Below are 25,343 nucleotides of genomic sequence, written 5' to 3'. Positions count from 1 at the left end.
TTACATTTAGTTTGCTGCTGAGTTTGTAGCAATCTCGATCACTCAGTTGTTTGGTGGCTTCCTCAAGGTACTGTTGCTTCGGCCGCAATACCGCGTTTCCACCTTTATCTGAGTTTTTTACAACTATAGAGTTATTTTTTGAAGTTTCTGTACCAATTGATGATACTTGTGTTGTTTAGCGCTATGTTTCCTTGTATTTAAAAGTGTGATGGTATTAAGTTTCTTTACTTCTGCCGTTACATGTTCATTGAAAGTGTCTATGGCCATCCCTGGCCATGATTGGTATGAAAGATGAAATAGGTTTAAATCCAGAATCCATTGTAGCTGTGATATTGACACCCTGCAAGTTCATAAATGACTGTGTTGGTTCCAATTGTTACTGACTGGATTCAACATGTTCCTGGGCATGAAGGGTACGGTATAATTTGACGTCTGAGGCAGCAAGTGTTAGTAACCATACCAGGAGAGGCCTCTCCTGTTTGTTGTTTAGAGGGTTTGTTTTGCTTGAGGAGATGACATTTCTGCAGTTTTAATTTACAAATGAATTTGTAAACATCCACTCTGATTTGCGGATAATCAAAGTTATGTTCTGGACAAAAAGAAAATCCTAGTGCTAGCAGTTGTTCTGCTTGGTCTAGTGTTACATCGGAGTGATTGATTATGGTGTTGGCGTTAGTTGTGAATTGCGTCGCCAGTGTCTGTTATGTATATATGTACCCATCCCACTCGGGGAGACAAATGCAATAAGACAAATGATGGACAGAATGCAGAACAATGTCATACATTCACCCCAGTACAGAGATCTGGGCCTAAATCCATTGTTTTTTTGCTCCCCATGTCATTTCAGTTTGAACCCAGCCATATGCAAATCAGTCTTGAACCTGTGCCCAATGGGAACAGTCCAACCCGAATGGCCAGGCCAGGTCCTCCCAGGACTGGAAACAAGCATCCTTGGACCGATTTCGGGGTTTCAACCCTCTTCAGCCAGGATAGCATGACTCCAGTGGCATGGAGAGCACAGGACCCACGTCTGGGCATACCCGTCCCACTCGGGGTGACAAATGCAAAAGGCAACTCAAGCACATGTGCATGTGTTTGTTTGTTTATTTGAGTATATATTTTTATATAGTTTTGAAAATTAGTGGAATATATTTAACATTATATAATAAATATTAAAATATTTAACATTCACTACTTTCAACTCTGCTTATGTAAAACAAATATATATTTTTGTCAATTTTTTGATGATAATTGTGTCATCAATATTTTTTTCTGATAGTTTTCTGCTAATCAATATATATAGGTTTCTTATGATCATTTCAATATGGGAAATGCAGGGTTTTTAATGCAGGATAAATTGCTACCGAGAGCTTTGACAAATCGAATAAGTCTGACACGTGTTTGGAAGTGGGATTGTAGCGTACAAATGTCAAATCTATTGACTTTTGAACTTTTTGTTGCAATGGGGCACAAGGGTAGCATCGGAAAATGGATATAACAGCATAAATAGTTGCCTTTTTTCTGTAGCATCCATTTTGTCGATGGCTGTTTCTATCCTTTCTGTGGCATCCATGTTTAGATGCTTTTTGTCAGTGCTCGCCTAAAATACACCTGTGCTTGATCCAGGATGGATTGATCATATAACAACACAATGGAGGAAGGTTCTTGAGCCATAAAAAGCAAATGAATGTAGGAAAGAGGATTATTATTTATATATGTTAAGTGGGTAGTAGACCTCTTGAAGTAATAATGGCACTATTCCTTACTAGGTCCAGTTAGGTCTCAAAATGTAAACCTTAGATCAACTCTTGGTAGCTGTATCACATAGCAGACAAGCCTCATATAGGAGAAACACTTAAAGTATTTATCAGTACCAAAACAGTTATAAGTAAACAAACACAACACAATAAAAAGTCCTACTCGAAATAGAGACACTTTTAATGAACAAACAGTCACCAAAACAACAGAAGTCAGACGAAGGGAACCAGAGATACGATTTATTTAAGTTTTAGATGTTTTTAGTGTCAGAAAGTGCAAAACGCTAACCGCAGGTATACGGAGGTGCTAGACCGGGTCAAAGTCAAAAGTTAAGGCTGACTGCGATGTAGAACAGGTGGGGTACAGGGAGCAGGTTCAGTCTGGGAGAAATTTTACCTCATGACCCAGTCTCTGGAATGGAAGACAAAACTCCTCAGGATGGCAAGGCAACAGGATACGGCCAAGTTGGTTTCCATGAGGCTGTATAGTTGTCGGATGAAGTTCCAGTGAAGCCTTTGACTTCTGGCAGTTAAGCTCTGAGTGGGAGCAATGCAAAATTCACACCCAAGGAAGGTCCCTCCCCAACGGGTTATTTTTATGTCTTCGCATGGTGAAGATCTCTACTTTTTGACTTAGAAACCTTTTGGAAGTTTTCATTGGGGCAAACCAGCAAATTGAGTCTGCCCGGCACTGCAAAACTTACAGCTGTGGATCAGCGGCAATCCGGTCAAAGCCTCTGCTTCTTTTGGTAAAACTCCTAGAAAAAGATTTAAGTCCCCGCATTTAAAGGTAGACTGGAGCTGGAGCTGTACACTCTGACACATATACAAGGTTCAAAGACTTCAGTGACACCACTTGGGGGCCAGGAGAAGCTACCAGCAGGGTCCAGGGCAAGTCCAATTACAACTGGTCAGCTGGGCTCTTCAGGAAGTTGGGTTCTTGCAGATTTTGTCTCCCTGTAGATTAATGGGAGGCTAGCCAACTAGACCTTAAAGTCCACTCATCTGTCCTGGGTTTAAGTAAGAGAAGGTCAAGTCATTAGAGATTTGTCACCACAGGTTACAGTAGCAGCAGTCCTCTTTCTGAAGTCCAATAGGTTCATCAGTTGAAGTTCTTCTTCTGCCTTCCTCAGGTCAAACATTGTTCTGAAGTAGGAAGACAGTAGGATGCCACTTTTATGTCTGACACTAGCTTGTGGGTAGGGAAAAGGCCACAATAAAATAGGTAGAAAGTTCACAGGGGCAATGTTTCTACCTTATTATTGAAGACAACACTAACCACTGTGTTACTTCTTGAATCCTGAGTTTGAGCTCCCCCAGACCAAGCACTCTTAAAAAAATGCCTACCAGAATGGATGACATGTGAATCCTACACCTTGTAGTCCCCTTTTTCTTATGTAACATTTTCTACACACTGATTTACACAAGTATGATTCATTAATGTCTCTGTATGTGTTTGTGATGTAAAATGCTCTGACACCCTACACTTGTATGCAGGGCACTATGAAACAAATGAAATACATGCGAGAGAGGAGCTATGGAGAGATGAGTGGCACTGTTGTAAGTTGCTTTAAAAACGAATACAATTGAAAATATAATGAAAAATGTTTCGTAGAATGCACCATGTTTGCCATTTCCTCTCAAAGCTTTTCAGGGGGAGAACCATCCCCCCACACTTGCCCTCTTGTAGTGGTCTGGCGCGCTCACTGCACTCAATCGCTATGCTCCATATGGGGGCTGGTCCGACAAAGTTTGCCTGGGCTGCTTTGGGTTCCCAGTCTGGCCCTGGATGTATGTCTCAAGCACGCACGTGATGTGCATTACAAACTGCAACTCACTGATGAAACCCAACAAGGTATGCATGTGTTCCCGATCCCAGAAGATATAGTCTAGCAGTCTGGGCTGCACTGTCCATTATGGAGGGGTATCGCACTGAGTTGAATAGGATTGTTCCTTGTTTATTATGAAGTTGACAAGTTAAAAACAATGGATCTTAATCCAGCACAGACTAATTACCAGTGAATGTGATTAAGTTGAGCCCTCAATCCATCACTTTTTGGTATGTCATTGTAAAGCGTGGAGCACAGAATATTCTGAAAGAGATTTGGTGGCACTAAGCACACAAACTGCATCACTGTAGGCAAAGAGGCATTGGGGTCCTTGTGAATTTTCTTTCAATTGGTTTTGGGTTGCCCACAACTGTCCTGCTAAAATAAATAGTTTTCATTATTACTAAAAGGTGTCTTAATCTTTTATGAAATTAACTTTTCCCACAAAATTTCATGCTTTAATTCTCTTCTTACCATTTGGAAACTATTTTGTTAACTAAAGTTTTCTTTTGTTAACCAAGATGACATTCTGCTCCATATTTACGAGGCAGCAGTAAATCACTTTTTTGGCTTAATATTGCCTCATAAATATTGTTCCCTTTAATGCAGTTTTCTGCGTTAAACGGGCATACAAAGGCTGTTGCTGAGGGTGTTCCCAGCAAAATCCACAGCTTTTTGACACTGCTCCAGATTTACGAGAAATCATAATTCTGGGGAAGCGCCAAAAATTTATGATTCCCCACAGGAGGGATAAAGGTGGCTCAACGTGGAGAAATATCTTTATTTCTCCTTGTTTTTCCATTTTCTATGTGTGCTGCATTCTGTAGAGGTATGATATGCTGCAGGACATGATATATGTTCCTGCCTTAATAAATGTTAAGTGTAAAAGTTAGTGTTTTGACTTGTGTTTAAAAAATTATCTTTTCAGGGCAGCTTCTGGGGCACCTAAAGAAGGGGACCAATAGTGCCAGACCACCCAATAGTGTATCTCAGCTAGTTTGCAGAAAATAGGAATTTCCATTTATTTTCGTGTTGAATTTCAGTAAGTTGTAACACATGATCTCTGAACCTCCATCTAGCAACCATATAAGTTGGTGAATGATTGTGAGAAGCTAGCTTGGTATGTGGTGTACACTTATGTAAGTGGGCACCTTAAATCAATCCAGACAACCCTTATGGTGATTTTAGTGGTCTTAGACAACCTTAGAAAGCATGTGGTAGCTGTGGAGAGCAGCCTTCAGGCGTCGTCCAGAATGAGTGTAAAGCAGCTTGTTTCACCAGAACAGAATCTTATAGTATAGATTAAGTGAAAAAGAATCACACAGTGTATTTATAAAAATATTTATTTATTATAAGACACTCACTAACACATAAAGATATCTCTTAGCTGGAGATATACACAATGCACACAATACTTTGCAGTAGAAACAGGTAAGTAGAACAAAATACACAGTGGTCACCAAGAGGAGACCACATCATATATTAAAATAGTGGTATGTGAACGACGACTCAAGTCAAGACTATACCCAGAAGACGTAAAAGTGCAGGGGACCCAAGGAACCACCCAAGGAGGTAACCAGGAGCCCTACGGAGGCTGTTTGAGGAGTGGGTACACGACCGTGGGATCAATGCAAGTCAAAGGATAAGTTGTGTTTGCAATTTTAAAGAAGAAAGACCCTTCCCAGTGGAAGCCACCCCACCCGTGGATACCCTAGGAATGAAGATACCTACGCCAGGGAAGCCGGGTGCATAGGTGTGAAGTGGCATCAGAAACCGCTGTTGAAGCCAATGGAGAACTTCAGTATCATGCAGCTGCTGGAGAAGGTGAAAATGTCCGGTAGAACCCAAAGGTGCATTCAAGATGTGAAGAACCTACAAGCAGAGGGGACAGAGTCTATGCCACTCAAGAAAGACCAGGAGGCACGCGAGACTAATGCCCACCATGTCGAGTGTTACAGGGAAGCTGGCGGTGACCTTGAAACTGTAGCTGTGCAGACCAGGTGATGCTGTAGATGACCAGGAGCTGGATATAAGCTGTCCCACGCTGGATGGCGAGAGTTGAGGGGTGGTGTCCGTCGGGGGCACCAAAAGCCTTGGCAACTGCAACCAACGTGGAAGTTGAAGAAGGTGCATTGTCGGGACCAGCAAGGTCCAGGAGACTCACCACAAGCGGGCAGTCAGGGCAGGCCCCAGGCAATCATGGGAGCACAAGAACTCAAAGATGACCCTCAAGATGAATCTCAGGCCGGAGGCACTGGAGTCATCAGAGAACCTTGAGCAGCTCACCAAGGATGCAGGCCCACTGTGCAAGTGATGTGGTGAGGATAAAGATCTTGGTCACTGGAAATGCTTGCGGTCAGGCCTACTTGGAGCCCAAAGATCACTTTGGAAGGAAGCCAACAAACCTTTGAAACTGCAAGTCGATGTGGTGCACAGGGGTTCGGTTCCTGCAGCTCCGACGAGGGGTACTGGCCTCAAACTTGGTGAGAGGAGAGGGAAGGCCTCGAGGGATGTGAAAAATTACCACCTGTATTGCTGAGCCTTTCAAAGTCCATGGGAGCCCAGGATCAGCAGACCGGTCAGCTTAGTTGCAGTGCCTGCAGATGCAGGAAAGTGACTCCTTCACTTCATGGGAGATTCCTTCAGGTGTCTTGGATGCTCACAGGCCTTAAGTTCCTGTATGGTGCACACGCATGGAAGATGCAGCAAATGAGTAGGGCGACAAAATCAGGAGCAGCGGAGTCTTCCCGGTTGCAGCCGTGATACCCAGAGCAAAGTCCAACGAAGTCCAGAGTGCCCAGACAGTTGAAGAAGTGCTGTCTGAAATTAATCTTGTCCCTCGACGAATGTAGGGACCCACCCTAAGGTAAGCCCTTAAATACCCTAAGGAAAGGGTTGGGACGATTAAGGGTCCCTCCCTAAAGAGGGGCTGGTCAAGGGGGAGGATACTCCCCTGTCCTGTGTCCAGTTTTGTGCCAGAGCAGCAGCCAACGGCTCCCTGAACTGGTTTGAACTAGACTATTAATGGAGGGCACCAAGTGTGCCCTGCACGCAGACTATGTAGCTCTGGCAAGCACCCCCACCATGCCTCAATACACTAAACCTTGTCTGGGAGGTGGTCACGCCTCCCTGTGACAGGATACCTATTGTTCTGACTTCCTCTGCCCGAGCTTGGCTCATCAGCAGGAGGGCAGAAACGTGTCTCTGGTCGGCAGCAGCCCTAGCTTGCTGTTCGGGTCTGGAAGACTGGTACTGGGAGCACTGAGGGCCTCCCAAAGGTGCTTTATGGAGCATGGAATCATACCACCCACACCGTTTTCAATGTGGGGGTATGATTCCAACATGTTTGATATCAAACATGACAGGATTAGTTACAGCCAGTTTCGAGATGGTCATCGTGTATGGACGCGGTGCCCCTCTATGTCATATGGCTGTCTCACTTACAACCCCGGAGAATGCACTCCTTGTGCTGTAGGGGTGTCCTGCTCTTGCAGGGGTACCTCACACTTAGAACCAAGCACCCTGCCTTCAGAATTGTAAGGCCTGCCTTAGGGGTGGCTTCTAGGTTTTAAGTGCCTTGACCCTAGATATAGGGCAACCTATATCTTTTGTAAGTGGTGCTAGCACTAGCTTACACAGGCTGCAATGGCAGGCCTGTAGTTACACAATGAGTGGTCTCCCATGGGTGGCTTAATACATGCTTCAGCCCATGGGGGACCCCTGGTGTACCTATGCCCTGGGTACCTTAGTACCATATACTAGGGACTGATAAGGTTGCACCAGTGTCCAATCTGGGATGTACTTAAGTACTTACCAAACCAATTTAGGAGATAAAGCACAGAGATTGGGGTCCTGATTACCAGGATCCCAGTCAGACTAGTCAGAAACAGCATTATATCATGCAAAAAGTGGGGGTAACCATAAAAGCAGATCCTACTTTCCTACAATGATGATCTGTATCTCAAGCACATAAACATGGTGTAAATTCATGAGAATGAATTGCACATACTCACTGAAGAGCAGTGGGAAAAATGTGTCCAGTTTAACTGTCAGAAGAACCCCTTCCTACAAAAAATATTCGACAAACATCAACACAGCATCTTCTATGCATGCTTCTCTCATTGGTTGAACAACATGTTATAATCAACCATATAAAAGACATCTAGGCAATCCAAATCGATTTCCCCTGCTGTATAACCTTTACCTAATCAAAAAGTAGTTTAATCACCAGCCTTTCTAAAGCTTTACCCAAAGGGAGAAGAGTGGCATTGGTTGAAAAGCCAGAACTGACTGTAGATGTCACTTAAGACCCGGGACAACTTGGGAGTCATCTAGCAGCTATGGGAGTAATAAAAAAGCACATATGGGTTTGATGCAAGCTAGATTGGAGGTACCATTCCACAAATGGGCTTCACAACTAGGAGGAGCCATTTAAAAGTCAGGCCATTAATTACATAGCGCCTCACGGAAAGTTACTAGCAGAGTCTGTTCTATGACAAGGCAATGTTAGAGAGTTCCTTATGCAGTAGGGGCACCAGAATACCTCCAGAGGTGGTAAATATGAACCATTATTTCAAGAAAGGATGCTTTTATGGCAGATAAAAATCTTTATACGGGTTTTGACTGTCAGGCATGACTAAATCCAGAAATGCTTCAAATTGCCATTATTCCTTTGTCAAAATCATTTTGTAGTAAAGCAGAAAAATATTGGATTTCACAATACGCAGTTGAAATTTATCACATGAGTTACCCAAGATTTTGGCTAATAGATTTTTAGTTGTTTTCGAACAATTGCAAATACATTCTGGTCAGGTCTATGTCTCAGTTGTCTCCATTGCTTGGTACAACCCTTCAGCTGTTGGAATCTACCATGAATTTTTAATGGAATACCCCAATTCTTCTACAACCACCTATAAACTACAAATTGCAAGAAAATGAGTTGGTTGGGAATTTATCTAAATTGGGATATTCAGCATGATTCTTGACAGCCTAGGCAACCACAAACATCAAACCTAGGGCAGTGACCATGGCAAAGTACTAGGCAGAATATGTATTACATCCCCACATCATGTGCAACAAGGTAACTGAATATTATATAAAAGGTGTTCTCCCTCTAAATCTAGCAGATTGAATAAAGATGCCTCCATGGTTTCCCCTACTGCGGCCTCTGCTCCTTCTTTGGAGGAGTCATGTGTGACATATATATATATATATATATATATATATATATGCATATATATATATATATATACACACACACACACACATATTTATATATATATATTTATATTTATATATATCTTTTTTTTTTCTTTTTTTTCCACCAATCAGTCCTTGGTAGTGCGTTCTCTTTCACAGGGGGTGCTGGTGTCGAGGGAGAACTGACCCTTGCATATAAATTTCACACCAAAAGCTTCCATAAGGATTCACCGCACACCAGGGGATTTGTACATCAATCTTTCGACAATTTATTTGCAAATGTGCACATTTTACCCATTACCACCATCAACACGTTTCAACCTCCACGGTTCTTGTTCACGGTCATGTGAGTCCATCATTACTTTCACTATTACAGTCCTTGCCCACTCCTGCCCATGATGAGACATTGTGGGACATGTAGTACACATATTAGTCACCAACGTTCTTTACTGGTTATTTCTCTATACTATGTAATTTTGTCAATTTCCTTGTGGTTTATAAATATGGTATATATATATATATATATTTTTTTTTTTTTAAAGTTCTCGTATCACTAATCGGGGCAGATGTTTGCAGAACGGGTGCATTGCATGTTACTAACAAACTTGGTGATGCTCATTTACAGGGCTGTTTGGCTTGGTTAACAATGCTGGCAGAGCAACTCCAATTGGGCCCACAGACTGGCTGGATATGGAAGACTTTCACAAAGTCTTGGACGTGAACCTTATTGGACTGATTGATGTTACTTTAAAATTTCTTCCGCTTGTGAAACAAGCCAGAGGGCGAATAATCAATGTGGCAAGCGTCATGGGGAGACTGGCATTTGCAGGAGGTGGCTACTGCTTGTCAAAATGTGGTGTGGAATCATTCTCAGACAGCTTACGGTGAGTTATCTAAAGTAAATATATTTTCTATCCAAAACATAAGGTTTGAAAATATTGATGAAATAAGTCCTTGCTGATAGGTAATTAGGTTTATGTGCCCCAACAAAGGTAATAGGTATTATATCGGGAGATATTATTACATGGCCACTACATTTGGAATATGTAGGTTTACAATTATTTCCATATTGCACAGTGGCTTTCGACTTTGTGTAGTTATAGTTAAGTCAGACTTTCCATGGGAAGAGCATTTTTTGTTGGTTCATTAATAAGTTTGGCACCGTTTGATGACTCTTCACAAAACTTTCTCCAAAGAAGTTCATCCACCTCAGTCTCCTGCTTGGAAAAAGATGACCCACCAAGCTAGGTCTGAGAAAGGGAAGGTGGCGCAAAACATGTCTGCCCTATAAAATTTCCATAGGGAATTTTAGAAGGCACTATAGCCAAAACGCTAGAACAGAATTACCACAAATTTGTCAGAAAGCTAAATTTTTATGCAAAAAGCATTCTTTTTGTGGTTTGTTGTAAACCTGTTCAGTAGTCTAGCAGGAGCTTGTGCTGTCATTTGCTGGAAGCAACAGTTTCAGAAATGTTGCGGCTGCCATCTCCGGACAAGGGGACTTGGCCCGTGTATCCTATGCTTGCTGCACAAATCATATATGAAGGGGTAGGGTAGGGGTCCCTAAACGCCCTGGCACATGTGGGGTAGTCCTTGTGGGATCCCCCTGGGGACAAAGTTTATTAACTATCTTTTTCCTCCATTCGTTGATTCTGTGGGACTGTCACAGGAGCTTCCGGCCCTTGCTGGCGGAAATAGATAAAATCCCTTTATGAGGGCATGAATTCACTAAGTATATCCTTTACCGTGTACAGAGGTCTGGGGAGAGGCCAGTCCCTCACCCAGCCCTACTATGCAAAGCCTTTGGGCTGTACAGAGGTTTCGTGGACAAGTCAGTCGCTCGCCGAATATTACCATGCACAACCCTTGCCCCGATTAGAGGTGTTTGTGGATAGGGCAGTCCTCTACTGAACTCTTATATACACAGCCTTCACCGTGTATAGAGGTCTTTGTGGACAGTCCAGTCTCTCACCAAACTCTACTAAATACAGCCTTTGCCCTGCACAGAGGACTTTCCCTTGCCAAACCTTAGAACGCACAGTGTTTACCTTGTAGAGAGGTATTTCTGAACAGGCCAGAGCCTCACTAAACCCTTCTATGTACAGCCTTTACCCTGTCTAGAAGCATTCACGAATAGGCCAGTCTATCACTAAACCCTACTATGCACAGCCTTCACCTTGTACAGAGGTGTTGTGGACGCTCCAGTCCCTCACCAAAACCTACTACACACAGTGTTTCCTCTGTACAGAGGCTTTTGTGAAGAGACAGCCCTTCACCAAACCCCACTGCGTACAGTCTTTGCCATGGACAGAGGTCTGTGCAGATAAGCCAGTCCCTCATAGAACCCTATTAGGCATAGCCTTTACCCTGTACAGAGGACTATGTGGACAGATCAGTTCCTCATTAACCCCTACTTTGCACAGCATTTGCCCTTGTACAGAGGTCTTTGCAAACGAACCAGTTCCTCATAAAACACTACTAAACAGAATGTTAACCTTGTAAAGAGGTACTACAGACAGACTTCACCCTGTACAGAAGTCTTTGTGGACAGGCCAGTCCCTCACCCACCCTACTATGCACAGCTTTTGCCCTGTAGAGAGGTGTTTGCGGACAGTCCAGTCCCTCACTAAACTCTACAATGCACAGTTTTTAAAACAAAATACCTTGTTTTGAGGTCTTTAAATTACGATACTCTGTAGTCGGAAGATTAAGGATTTAACAACATAGGAGGTGGAGAGTTTTTACTCAAAATGTCTTATAATAATTCATCATCTGATTCTCCGTACCCTGTTGCATTCAAGTGTTTTGATTTTTTCTTACACTTACTCCCTATTTGTTCATCAGCCATTAATACGGGATGCAATCCTTCGGATACCATTGCTCTTCTCCACCGTTTTATATTTTCTTCACACGTCCCATTCATACCTCTGGTATAAAATCCTAAAAATTGTCTCTTCGACCCGTTTCTCTCTCATTCTTCTAATGCCTAATCTAGGTCTTGGCTCTAATTCATACATCTGCATCCTCAAATTCTGTAAAATTCTTACACTAAAGGTACCATGCTCTGGAAAAGCCAAAACACCAACGTCCTTTATATACTCCATCCAATTCTCCATCCATACACATGTATGATAACCTCTCTCCATCATCATGAATGAAACAGGCGTTTTAGGTGGCGGAATAGGAATTTTCTTTATAAAGGACACTTTTCTCCTTTCTCCATACATTTTAAATGTTCGATGAATAAAATAATCTGCAAAACTTTGAATTTTCCTGTCAAGGTGTCTCATACCAAAAGACAAATGAGAATCAAGCATACAAAATGTCACTAACTAATCAAAATGTAGGTCTTTTTCAGGCTTCCAATTAGGCTCCAGGTCACGCTGGTAATCTGACCAATTACGTCAGTTCTGCTCCTTACTACTGACCCCTCCTTTACAATCTGCGTTTGTCACACACCCGCTGTTTCCACCAATACAAGGTAATGCGTAAACCTCTTTTCCTTACTTTTCTTTCTAATAAATTCCATTAACAACGACATATAAACATTTGCTACTCAGTCTGTTCCACTAATTCAAGGATAGTACATTTCTTTCTACTGCAAGTAAAACCTTCCGCTCACTCTTCTTTGAGTAAGACCTTCCCTTTACTTTTCATACATTACGAGTAAAACTTTTCGTTTACCCTTCAATCAAGCTCGGAAGAACCTGCTACTCCTTCAGTGTCAAAGTCAAAAGATACGTTATTCAACAGCTAAAAGTCATAAAAGCACAGTTCAATGGAAGATGTTACCCTTACTAGGTGATATAACACAAAGTTTCACTAGCGGGCTCACTACTGTTGATCACTCTCACTTTTACACAAAATAGTCCCTAGTGCAACACTGCCAGCCCTACATTGCTTCTTAGTGTTATTCCAACAGACGAGTAACCTCACTGCAGTGTGGTTTCTATCGCCACCCACTATTCACTTTTTTCCCCGGGAAATTATGGACAACATAAAACAAAACGTAACACAGCAATAATCAATGCTTATCACCAAACTAGTCAATAATAATCATAGCTCTGCTACCAGAAAACTGATCCTGTGCGTTACCAGCAACAGGCAATCTAATACCATATACTCACCTGGGCCCATAAATTCAATTCACAACACACTTGGCAATTACCGCTGGAGTCATTGTTTTTATAATTCTCTAGATTAGTTATTTCTATTCCCTAACTAATCTTTCACTGGTCAAAAAGTTATTTCCCCTGGTCAATGGACCATTAGTTGAACTAGTTGATGGTGGAATGACATATGATTTCAATACACCTACACATTGGAAATGATCAAAGAGTCGGGATGACTTTTGAAGTTTTATCTCAGATTAATTCACGTGAACCACTTACACAGTACAGAACAAACTCCATCTCTCACAGGATGGAAGATTTCAAATAATCAATCAAAATGCATTCATTTATACTTTGCATTGACACTACATGAAAAGGAGAGAATAGAGAGAAAAGAACATCAGCGCATACACAGATATATTATATTTACCGAAAATGGTGTGAAAACCAACTCCCAGGCCTAGGACTTGGTAAGGGTACCCCAGGAAAGATCTGGTGAACAAAGGCACAGGGATTAGGACAGGAATCAGGACAGTATAGACGACCTCTCTATCACCAACGCTTGCATAGCACCCCTCTCTGACACTCTCTTCCTCCTCGAGATTCTTCTGTGATCTTCTTCTAAATTAATTTGCTTAAGATAATTGGTTCAGCAATTCGATTCTTCAGCGTCACTTGTCAGTCCGACAGCATCCCAGTTTCATTTCGGTAGACTGTCATTCTGGTTCTCATGAAAGTATCCACTGGAAGCTTTGGACGAAGTTCAAGTTGACACGGTGTCTTTCAGCTAACTTGCACTACGCATGTGCGGCACAACGAGAGGGAATAGACTGTGGCTCACCACTCTAGGCCCATAATAAGCACCATTGAAAGAGTCAAAAAGACAAATGTTAAAATCAAAAATAAATGGTTTCACTGTATACCACCTATCTCTACTCTAATCCCATTTACTTATTATTACTCTACCGCATTAGCATTAGTAAAATAGCTGAAATTAGTTTTCTAGCAAGCAGGTGGTGAGCATGTTAGTTTCAAGCAGACATTTTGTTAACTACTGCGCTAGTGCAGATAGTTCCCTCCAAGTGAAAGATACGTCATACTACGTAGATGCAGTAGACACATGCGCACTTAAGAATTACAGTTAGCGGCCATCTTAGAATCACTCTTGAGTTACTGGTTAATAAAACACATAAGCAATCTTCGTTTTCATTTATAAATGTTGTGTACTGCATGTTATTTCCACAATACAAATTTAGTACGGGGTTAGAGGTTACATGAGAAGATTGCACCAAGCAAGTCTCTTTTTCCACGAGTCCTTGCTCCATCATTTTGAATGCAAAAATGACTTCAATGTAATATATGTCAAGCGATATATTTAACCTGTCATAATACCTTTCCGCTTTATACAGTTAATTTTACAATAATTACTTCATTAGCAATGAAAATCCCAGATTTTTTTAAATATTTATTTATGTGAGTACTTTGTTTCATAACAATAAGGTTGTCAACTTAATTATATGTGGAGATTTTTTTGTATTGCAATTCTTTAATGATTTTTGAAACAAGTAGGCCAATAAAAAGGTACAAGGATGGACCACAGTGTGAAACAGAGCATCAGCAACAACTAGTACTCCAGTATCAGTTTGCAGAAGCACATTTGACACATATATCTCTTCGAGAAAAAATGCATGCTTGCCGTTTATGAGCATACTGATCATAGAGCAAAATAGCTGTGTGAAGCTCTGTTAAATTATGATCGAATTAAGGCACGTTAGTCAGATAATAATCCATCAGAGTCATGCCTGCCTACTTACTTTGTCTGTGGATGTGCTTCTATCATTTACTATGTCTTTTTCTCAAATAATCCCCAAGGATCTTTCATAAGTAGAAATATTTTAGATGCAAAACTCGGGCACCATAATTCCCTAATTACCACTTTGCCTGCAACATATGGGGACATATTTATAAAAAAAATAGCACAGCACAGCGTCACCTTGCTGCACTGCGTTGCGTGATAGAGGAAGGGCAGGAATGTGCCGTATCTAACATTATACAGCACATTCCTGTCTTTTCCCTGCGCTGGCACACAATGGGTTGCATGGTGCAAGGGTGCCTGCGCTGTTACCAGGATTCTTTTTGTCCAGGAAAGGACACCTTCCTGCACAAAAACAATGCTCTGAGGGATTTTCCTCTTTCTATGTGTGCTGCAAAATGCAGCACCCATTGAAGGAGAAAGTAATACAGAAAAAAAAAGATATTATTTTGCCTCACCTGGGGGGGTGTAGCATTCTGACTCATTCCCGGTCAACCAGCAATGGTAAATATGCGAAGCATCAAAATCCATGGGTCGATGCATGGGATCACCCACAGCACCATGATTTGTGCTGCATTGCGTTACTCTAGATTCATCAAGCCATGCAGGGTGGCCTGGCATGGCGTGATAAATCCAACCTTGAGCAAGGGCGACGCAACTACTTGATAAATATGCCCCATACTTTCTAATGAATATTTTACACGCATCAGGTAATGGCCCACAAAGTCTTATAGGCTAGTATGGCACATAGCAAACACCACACACTTTAAAAAAGATTATACAACTTAATTTGACTCTTTTTTGCAGGGACTGATAGATGACAGCAGGCCTGGTGAGGTCATTGGGTCTTTTATTTTATTGCGTGGGAGTATAAAGGAAGACGTTTTGAAACAGCAAACACGCAAAAAGTAAATTTATGCTGCTGGTTGAACCACGCCCACTCACAAGCTAATAGAAACTTACGCAAGGCATTAACAAAAAGAGAAAAAAGTCCAAGGGATGGGATCAAGGTCACCAGGCTACCCATAGCATATAAAAGTACTCTGAAGATGAGAAAAAGTAAGACAAATCCCAAAATATTCGTGATTCCATTTTATCTATTATTAGTAGCCATATTAAAGAGTCTCACTGGGGTTTCACTTTTTATGAAAATGTACAGCTATGATGAGGATTTTAATTATGTATTTGATAAATGTTCAAGTTCGTCTGGCTCTACAGTTAATTTTAGCGGAAGGGAAGCAGTTATAGCTACATCTCAGAGATCGGCTAACAAAGCGCCTGGGTTGGATGGCGTCTCAATGTCCCATTTTAAATATAACTTGAAGCTCTCTGCGTCTCTCTTAACAAATCTTTTCAACCCATTTTTGCAATGAAAAGTAACTCCCCCCCCCCTTGCTCAGCTTCTGTTATTGTACCAATATTTAAGAAGGGAAATAGACTCCAGCCCAGCTGCTACAGGCCGATAGCACTTTGGTTAGGGTTTTAGCAGGGTGGTATTTAACAGAATATAGGTTTTGGCGAATGAGAATATTTTAAATATTGGTCAGTATGGGCTCCAGGTGCCCTCTGTACCACCGAACAGTGTTTGAGTTTGAAGATTGGCACATATACAATACAAAGGAGTGCCCACTTCCTTTAGCTTCTTTGGATTTATCTAGTGCATTGGACCATGTAAACCATCCAATTTGAAGTCCCACCTATTAGGATTGGGATTGATGGTGCATTGGTTCCATTTTTAGCTGAACTGCACAGAGATTTAAAGGCATGGGTTCGGATCGGTGCAAATGGGGAGTTGTCCAAACCTTTCAGTCTGAAAAGGAGAGTATGGCAAGGTTGTATTTTAGCACCACTTTTATTAATTTTTTATATAAATAATATGCATTCAAGTCTCCTAAATAGCTATGCTGATGAGACTGACATTTTAGCACTGTGGCACTGTGGCAACCAGTAATATCTTTATTCATTTTCTGTTAAGCAAGGACGTGAGGACTTACTATTCACAATCACAAATCAGGTAGTGTGGTACGGGAAGCCGTTCTCTGCACTCTCTTAAAGTACATAACAATAGGCTGGAGAAAGTTTTTAAGTATAAAGTTTAAGTTTAAAGAAATGTTAGGCAACTGTTCATCTACACCAAATCTAATACATCATAACACAACTGAGGGCACGTGATACAATAACCAGAGGGACATATGAATAGATGTCACATTGATTATATTTTTTATTCAAATATATAGTGGTCGATATATGTATAAATAACTCATATGTCATCTAAAATACCTCACAGCATTGCATATCTTAATTATTTCAACCATGCAACCTCTCATACCCTCTCATGCATCCCCAACATACAGCAAACCAAATCACACAAATATATTTAAATAACAAAACTCATCTAATGATCAAAGTAAATACATACAGTTTTTAAGTATCCATATTTAGGATTCATCTTCACTGCTTCCTTATCATGGAGGCAAAATATATTACGCAGGCTCCAAACATTTACTCAGTTCATTGGTGTTTCTCTTAAACTGCTCACCATGGTAGGTGGCAACCACACCATTCCTATGTTGAACATATATAAAGCACAGTGTTTACCTACAGCCACACATGTTGCTGGGGCATGGGGTTGCATAAACTCTTCTTAACCTGTAAATGAAAGAGGACCTTTTCTGCAGACGCCTCCTTTCATTACCGCATAGCCCCATAAGTTTTCTTTTCCAAGAGGAGTTACATGTTAGCTGTATGAGGATTATCATTCCAATTACAATTTCGATATGGACAAACCCTCATGCAAAATTAAGTCATTTACTTATAAGGGATTGTTTAAAGTGTGACAAAGGGTTGACAGTCCTTTGGTTATTATATGTAAAGACACACTTTACATTGTTTGGCTAACCGCATCTGTTAAACGAACAAGGGTCATTGGTAAACAAAATATAAGATGATGGTGAAAATACTATTTTTGGAGCAGTTGGTCTCCAACAGAGACTCTAGTGAGCTACAAAAGCCAATTGTTAAGAGTTGTGCAGTTTTAAATGCTGTTTGTGGCATTGAACCATGTTTTATGTTTGTTACCAGTCATTGGGATACATCTCTTTTGTTTAGATTTAGAACAGGTTTGAGACAGAGCTGAATGTGTTAACCAAAAGGGCAGTATGACCCAAAGAACATTAATTTATGCCTTGGTGATGGTGAATCTTAACAAACCTCTTTTTCATTTTACATTTTTCTTAAGATTTTTATTAAGGGAAGCTGAAGGCACTCCTCAACAGGGCTGATATTAAGTTTCATGCGGAAAATGCAAGGGATCCAATGTTGGATTGGTATAAATATAGGTGCATTACCAATACATTTAAGCTCAGTGTCAGAATGAGAACTTTTCAGCAAGGACAATAACATCATTTTTCAGCAGAACTCTTTCTTTCAGGTCATAAACAAGATAGGCAGCTAAGGACCAATGTATTGCACTACCAGTAAGTTCCCTTATGTATGTAAAATCGTTGCCCAGCTCTATATGTTGACTACCAAACAACCTAACATCAGAAATTATATATCAAAACAGAGAGGGAACAAATGAATTAGATCCACTTTCATTATTTAAAGTAATGAGTCCAACAATCAAAATGTATAAGTCTGTTCCAGCCAAATTTGTGTGAATAAATTCTGTATTTATCATTTCCACATATACGAGCTGTCAGCACATTTCGTTCGAGAAACATCCTTTACAACGCAACTTTTACCACGCAGTGCTATTACAACGCAGGTTTTACAACGAAAACCATTACAACGCATTGCGCTGGGGGGCGCTCTAGGATAGGGAATAGATTTAATTTACTATCCAACACCTTCCCTAGTGTCCACGGGGACTGGAGTTGGAATAGTAAATTAAACTATTCACTATCCAGCACCCCTAAGCGCTATGCGTTGTAAAGGATTGTGTTGTAATATTTGCGTTGTAAAAGCATGCGTTGTAAAAGTATGCGTTGTTATGTCATACATCTATTTCGTTCACAATCGAGCTTCATCAGGGCTCATGGGACATATTACTATCGGTCTCACGAGTCCAACAAACAGTATCCTCGAAAACTTGACTTCAAACCTGAATGTATCTTTATGCTTGTCTATGGTAGTGATCGCTGAAGTCCTGCGCCCACGGTACGTATCGCTATCGCGGCAAACAGTACTCTCAAACACTTGATTTGAAAACTGGACATACCCTTGTGTTCATCTACAAACACAGTTGTTGAAGTCCAGTTTGTTTTGCAGAATTTTCAAGACTAAATACCGAATGGGAATATTATTACTAGTCCAGGTTGGCGTCCAGCACTTTTATGCAGCAAATATACTCTTCAGCGCTGTCATCGTTCACTCTGTGTTCATCACAACGTTGGTAACAATTTGCCACTGTTTGTCTTGATACCACAAAATATATGTACCGTGAGCCCTGTTGAAACTTGAGTGTGAGCAAAACGTGTTGACTGCTTGTATATGAAGAAATTATGAATAAAGAATGTCTTCAAAATTTATTTGGCTGGAACAGAATTCTAAATTTTGATTGTTGGGCTGATTGTTTTAAATAAATTCGGAAGTGGATCTAATATATTTGTTGCCTATCTATTTTGATGTATAATTTCCTCCTTTCAAGGTTTTAATACCAATTCTCACAAGGGCTGCTGAGCTCTTATTATCACACTACCAGCACTAGTTAGCAGTCACAGTTGAGAGGCCAATAACTGAATGATCATATTCTGATCTCCCATTTCATCTTTCACATATGGTACCACAAACTAGAGTATGCATAGTGAAAAGATTTCACACTTTTGCAGATCATCTACTCATGTTGCTCTTAAGCTAGCAACTTGCATAGGGTAACCCATTCCTGATACACAAGTTGCTGTCACTATCCAAAATGTACCAGCAATGTCCAATCAGAACATCTCTAGATTCCTATTTGGCTTAGTGCTTTGATTAGCTTGTTGGGCTAAAGCAGAGTCTGTCACTGGTCAGGTATAATGTACATTTGGCTGACACCTGTTTTTTTCAAGGGAACCGGGCTGTTTTAAGTTTAATGTTCTTGCTACAGGAATCGTTATTTGGTTTACATATTCCAATCATGTATGACAGTTTGTTACCTTAATGTGTCTTGCAGAGATTTACACATGTTATAAGTTTCAATAGCATGTACCTAGAAAGACCTGACATAACCTTCCATTTTTCTTCGTATGGCAAACATATGGGGGATATCTTTCAAGAATATTGTAATATGTAGCAAACTCTTCCAAAGTCTGCACACTGATGAATTATCTCCTTTACATGAATATTGAGAAGCCATAAGTGCATCTAAAGGTGGCTTAATATTGAACTCTCCAGACTTCTATGCATACCATCATGTTAAATGTAGATTCAAGTAACAATAAGGACACTAAATTAGAAAGACTCCTTCTGGCCATTAATTTGTGTTTTTCCTCGTGCTTGGTGAAATTTAATAATACCTGCTTCAGTGGACACATTTGAGGAATTATACATTTTACTTGTAATGTTTCCTCGGGTGGCTTCTTCAGAAACCACTAAATCCCTGCAGCTTGGTATTCCATCCAACAAGAATAGATGTCGAGCTGTGGAAAGTTGGTGTCCATGCTGCACTAACGTCTTTGCTTTCCGATGCTGGGGAACTTCCCTAGTTTCAGAGGGGCTTTCCTAGACCAGGGAGCAGAGAAAAAGTGCAGTGGCCAAAGAAAGATGAACGTTGCAGCTCCTGGACACCGCCTCCACCGACATAAATAGACAAAGGTCTCGGATTAGGCTGCTGGTGTCTACTGCCCTTTATCAGGGTTGTGCTGTGGTTTTTGGCAAAGTGCCCCATGCTACTAGCCACAGTGGCTAATTTCAAACCCTAGACCGTGCCTCTTGCTCCCCAGGCACCCGAGAAGAACACGCACAGCCTGCCAGGGCTCTCCCAAGCTGAGATCACACGCCGTCTATTTGTCAGTGTCAGTGGTAAGGGACGAGCAGCGCAGTCTGGTTGTGTGGCTTGAAGAGAGGAGAACACATGGGATTGCGACCAACCTTGGAACGTGGTGTTTCCGGACACTCATTGTCGGGTCCCAGACTTACTGGACAGTAATTAGTTAGTATTATATTTTTGGTGAGGACCCTGGGATTAAGACGGATCTCTTTTCTCTGTAAACACTAGATTACATTGATTGCTTTGAGAATCTGATATCTGAATTTATTTTGGTCGCATTTTCATCTTTTTAACTTGACTTTAACTTTAGAAGATCAGTGTGACCTTCAGCGGATCTTAATTCTTTGCCCTGATGAAGCCTTTGTAGGTGAAACGCATTGCCTGCGCTGCTCTTTTGATACACTCAATAAAAAGAAACAAATCTACCGATGTTCAAGTTTCACAAGCCAGGGCTTCTTTGTAGTGTAATCTGTGTTCGTTGCCTATCTTTAATGTAGAAATTGTATTTAGTGTGGTCAATGTGCAGCTGGCCATTAAGGTGGGCAACGGTCTTTCCTTTGATCCAGGTGGTGCGGCTGGAAGTGCTGAGGCCTTTTCTTTTGTTCAGCCTAGAGAACCAATCCCTTTAAAAAAAACATCTATTTTTATTTTTAACTTTTTTAGCCATGCATAGTGTTAAAGGTATTATTTTTTTTTATTTAGAAGTTGCAGGTCGCCGGCCTACCACAAACAGCAAAAATAGATAATCTGTGGTTGTTAGCAGCAGATAATTGAGAATTCCAATAGGACCTGTTTTTGTAGACTTCGCAGAAGAGCTAGAAATAATTTAAAGATCCAGTATCAACATTTCTCAGCAAGGTAACTCTGGTTTTAAAGGAATGTTACCATCACTTCCTATCATGGTTACTCTATATTTAATGGGACCATGCCGATACACCAGCTTCTCAGCATAGTAGACCTACTTTTCAGTAAACAGTACAGTGCTTTCCTGAAGGACTGCTGTATTTTAATTTCATTGTAGAAGCACATCTGAGCAGGACCTAGGGGGTCGGTCACTTTACAATTTTGAAGAGCTCTAATTTAATGGGATAATGGGATTCAGTACTTAGGACATACATTCAGGGGAATATTGTTGTTTTTCTGGCACTGACATGTCTCTGAAGGATCATTCCACCTTTATTGAAAAATGGCTACAGAGCCACTCCAGAATTGTATGACCACTTCTCTGGAGTTGATGCAACACCTTCAATAGGATAGTATTGGCATCTCCCAGCAGGGCTGCTGTTCCTCACAAGAGTGCTGCTATAATTGTAGTAGGTAAAGATAGCCCACTAGTTTGGAATCCCCCGGAACGTAGCAGCTCCTGTGTGCAAAGTAATGTTTTCTGATAGATACTGATGTGTGGGTATGTCTCACACTTAATAGCTCTCCAGATTAATTGCACGGTTTATGGGTGAATCTCAATCTGTGCGAGTTTATCTGCTACATCAATTGGTGCTGAGTAGCCGCATCTGTGTCTGCACTAATTGTATCTCCTGGCATGTCTTTGATAAGTCTGTCTATGCCATGCCATCCAAGGCTGTATTTAGCACCGTTACTACATTGAGAGGTGCAGCATAGCTGACTCTGTCATTTGACAGCTTTTGCTGACCTTACCACATCCATCTTTTTGTATATGAAAAAAATGCTACATAGCTCAAGGTACTAGCAGAATGTTTGAGTGTTTATATAATTGTAGTCAGAAAACTAAGAAATACATGATCCTCCTGCCTCAATGAATACATGATACTGGTGGGCTTTCCTATAATTATCATGGTTGCTTACTCTTAAAATAGAAAAGGATTGCAATTTACGAAGTCCACTGCCTCCCCAGCAGCACACTCATACCACAACCACATGGCATACTACCAGGATTGTTTAGGAGTATTCATTACCTGAATTGTCCCTTACAAATACTTCTGTTTTGGTCTACTTTAAATTAACCACTCTGAAGTCCAGAGCTAAAGCTTTCTTCAGCTGCACTGAGGAACAAGAGTGACAGGTCTACATGGAGGAAAAGAAAACATAGAGAGATGGAAGATAAAGAGAATAAAGAGTGATAAGGCAAGGAGCAGAGGTCCAAGTAAAGGAGAAATGAGAAAATAGAATGGGTATAGAGGAGAAAAAAAGTAGAAGGGATTTTTAAAGTGAATTGATGGGAAGGGATAAAACCAAAGATTGAAAGTGAGAGAAAGAAAGACAGATAAAGAAGCGGGATTAAACAGAACAGGTGAGAGAGCACAGGAGGGAGAGGAAGTGGGGCATAGGGCGAGAAACAGGGAAGGCAGGGATTATGAGGCAGATTGAGATAAAAGAAAAAGAGAGAACATAAAGGGGCAAAATAAGAGTTAAAGACATGTAGAGTAGAGGGGACAATGTTTGTGGATTTATACTTTATCTTGTTTTGGCCATTCGTCATAGCCACAAGTGCTTTTCACAAAGCCTAATTTTGCAATTGATTTCTACAAATGTCCTTTTACTAGGACCTATTAATTACCCTATAAAGTGGGCTTTAAGGTCCTGTGAAGGTCTGGCCAATGATACTTCTAATACTTTCAAATCTCTTAACCATGCCCATTTAGCCCTTGCTATTTGCTGCTGTACACTCTCAGTGAAAGGTCCTGATGCGTTCTCTTTCAACGTATGTTAGCAGTGTCCACAACAGTTGGTATAGTTACTAGAAAATAGAACAAGTATGTTGAGATGAGCAGGTTCTATCAAATAGGTTATTTGGATTTCTAGTGTACATTTAAATGTGGCTGCCTCTTAACTGCTTCATAACAGTAATCTTAACTTTTAGCTGCACCTCTAGTAATTTTGAGCAATGCCTATGAAGGTAAATATTTTCCATTTCTTGCACACATGGCACATATACTCTTACTTCTACATTTACTACTCAGAAAAGTATATGCTTGTCCAAACAATGGCAGCCACTTAGAGGGTGCTTCTATGAGTCATCTATGCAAAGAGTCTCCTGCATGTGATAGGGAGGAGAATCTCTGTAATTCTAGACAGTTGAGCCCTTTCCAGAAAACAAATGGAAGGAGAAACAAAGAGTGAGGTTATCTATTAACAGAATCCTATATGCTCATAGGTAGTTGTTACAATTTATAAATGGTATGTTCCGTCCACCCCTCTTCTCCCTGTTCCTTTGGAACCTTCCCCTCTGAAGCTCATGATAGAATGTTGATACTAATGCCAGTGAGGAGAGTGGATAGCCATTAAACAGCAGTAATCTTGGAACTTCCTGTGTCTGGTGTTATTCCAAGAATTCCAACACTGGCGACTGACCTGCGCAGGGGGCAGAAGTGGCTATCTCCCCTTTGAGTGCTCTCTCCACACGAGGAAAGATTCCCTTTTGACCTTGGACATTCCGCAAGTATTGACTAAGGGGACTGCTTATATGTGGCAAACGGATCCTGTATTGCTGTTCTGAAGGTGTGATGACAGCGTGTAAAAGGATTTTGGTTTCTAATCCTTCCGGAATATTATGATTTTTATGACATTGGAAGAAGAATAATCCTGCTGTGTTTGTGTTAAACTGGCAATTTTGGGTGATTCAAGCTCTCTCTTACCTCCTCCGTCGTTCCGTGGTACCTTTGGTGTGGAAGTCGGAGTGCTGTCCTTTTCGTCACGATTTGTCTGACGATTTTTTCATGGTCCATGTGTGAGGAGGAGGACTGCGGCACTGCTTCGCGGTTGTGGTCTTGTGGAGAGAGTTGTTTAGACTTGGTTGGGGATTTACGAGTCCTGTCTCATGAGGAGCGGTGTTCGTCGATGACGCCTGCGCTGTAACCTCTGCCTCCCCAAGTTGTATCCTGGTTCCGTATATAGCGTCTCTGAGGTGATATTGACGACGCTTCGCATGTCAAGAGCCGGTTCTTCATTCCACCTGCAGTCCTTTTGGGTGTACTTCACTCCATGGTGAACAGTGTTCTCACTGGAATTCGTCTGCGCACTTCAGGAAACCGCCTTGTGAGGAGCGCTGTTCGCCTACGACGCCTGCGCTGTAGCCTTTCCCCCTCCAAGTGGTATTCTGGTTCCTGTGTTCAGCGTCTCGGAAGAGATATTTTCGACGCTTCTCATTTCAGAGCCGTTTTTCTACTCCGCCTGCTGTTTTTTTTTTTAGGACCTTCAATTCCATGAACAGTGCGCATTTGCCACCGGCCGTCCCTGACATCTGAACTGTGTCCTCATTTGAGTCGGCGCTGCAGAAGCAAAGGACCGGTATTTTTCTGTTCTGTTCTCTGCAAACTAAGGGCTATAATTGTATTTACAGTTACTAAGAGTTCTGTCACTATCCTGTTATTTATCCGAAATTTAGTGTGTTATACAGTTTAAAAACAGAGTGGTATTCACAAATTTTAGGAAGTGTATTTACTGTGTTGTTTTAAATCATCCATGAGTAGCAATTATCCTAATTAGTTTGTCACAAAAAATATTATTTTTTACAATTTGTGCTCAGAATGGCAGCTGCAAGCATGAACCAACCCCCACCTTTCCTTAATGAGATAGGAGAGCCTGAAATTAGCTGGAAGGAATGGGTAAAACTCTTTGAATCTTATTTAATAGCTATAGGTGGCCAAAGGTTCAATTCTGTAAGAAAACAACATATTTTATTGCACA

The 25,343-nt window shown here is 41.1% G+C and overlaps 1 protein-coding gene across 2 annotated transcripts in view; it reads left to right on the top strand.

Annotated features, from left to right (window-relative positions):
- The window catches only part of LOC144824860 (retinol dehydrogenase 7-like), a 322,966-nt gene that overhangs the window by 221,550 nt on the left and 76,073 nt on the right, over positions 1 to 25,343 (top strand). For both annotated transcript variants that reach the window (XM_078683842.1, XM_078683843.1), the window contains one exon: positions 9,411 to 9,669. In XM_078683842.1, the coding sequence (XP_078539968.1) occupies positions 9,411 to 9,669 (259 nt within the window). The remainder of the gene's footprint in view (positions 1 to 9,410; positions 9,670 to 25,343) is intronic.

Source organism: Lissotriton helveticus, chromosome 3_1 (assembly GCF_964261635.1).
Source record: "Lissotriton helveticus chromosome 3_1, aLisHel1.1, whole genome shotgun sequence".
NCBI classification, from domain to species: Eukaryota; Metazoa; Chordata; class Amphibia; order Caudata; family Salamandridae; genus Lissotriton; species Lissotriton helveticus.
This window is presented reverse-complemented; position numbering and strand designations above follow the sequence as displayed.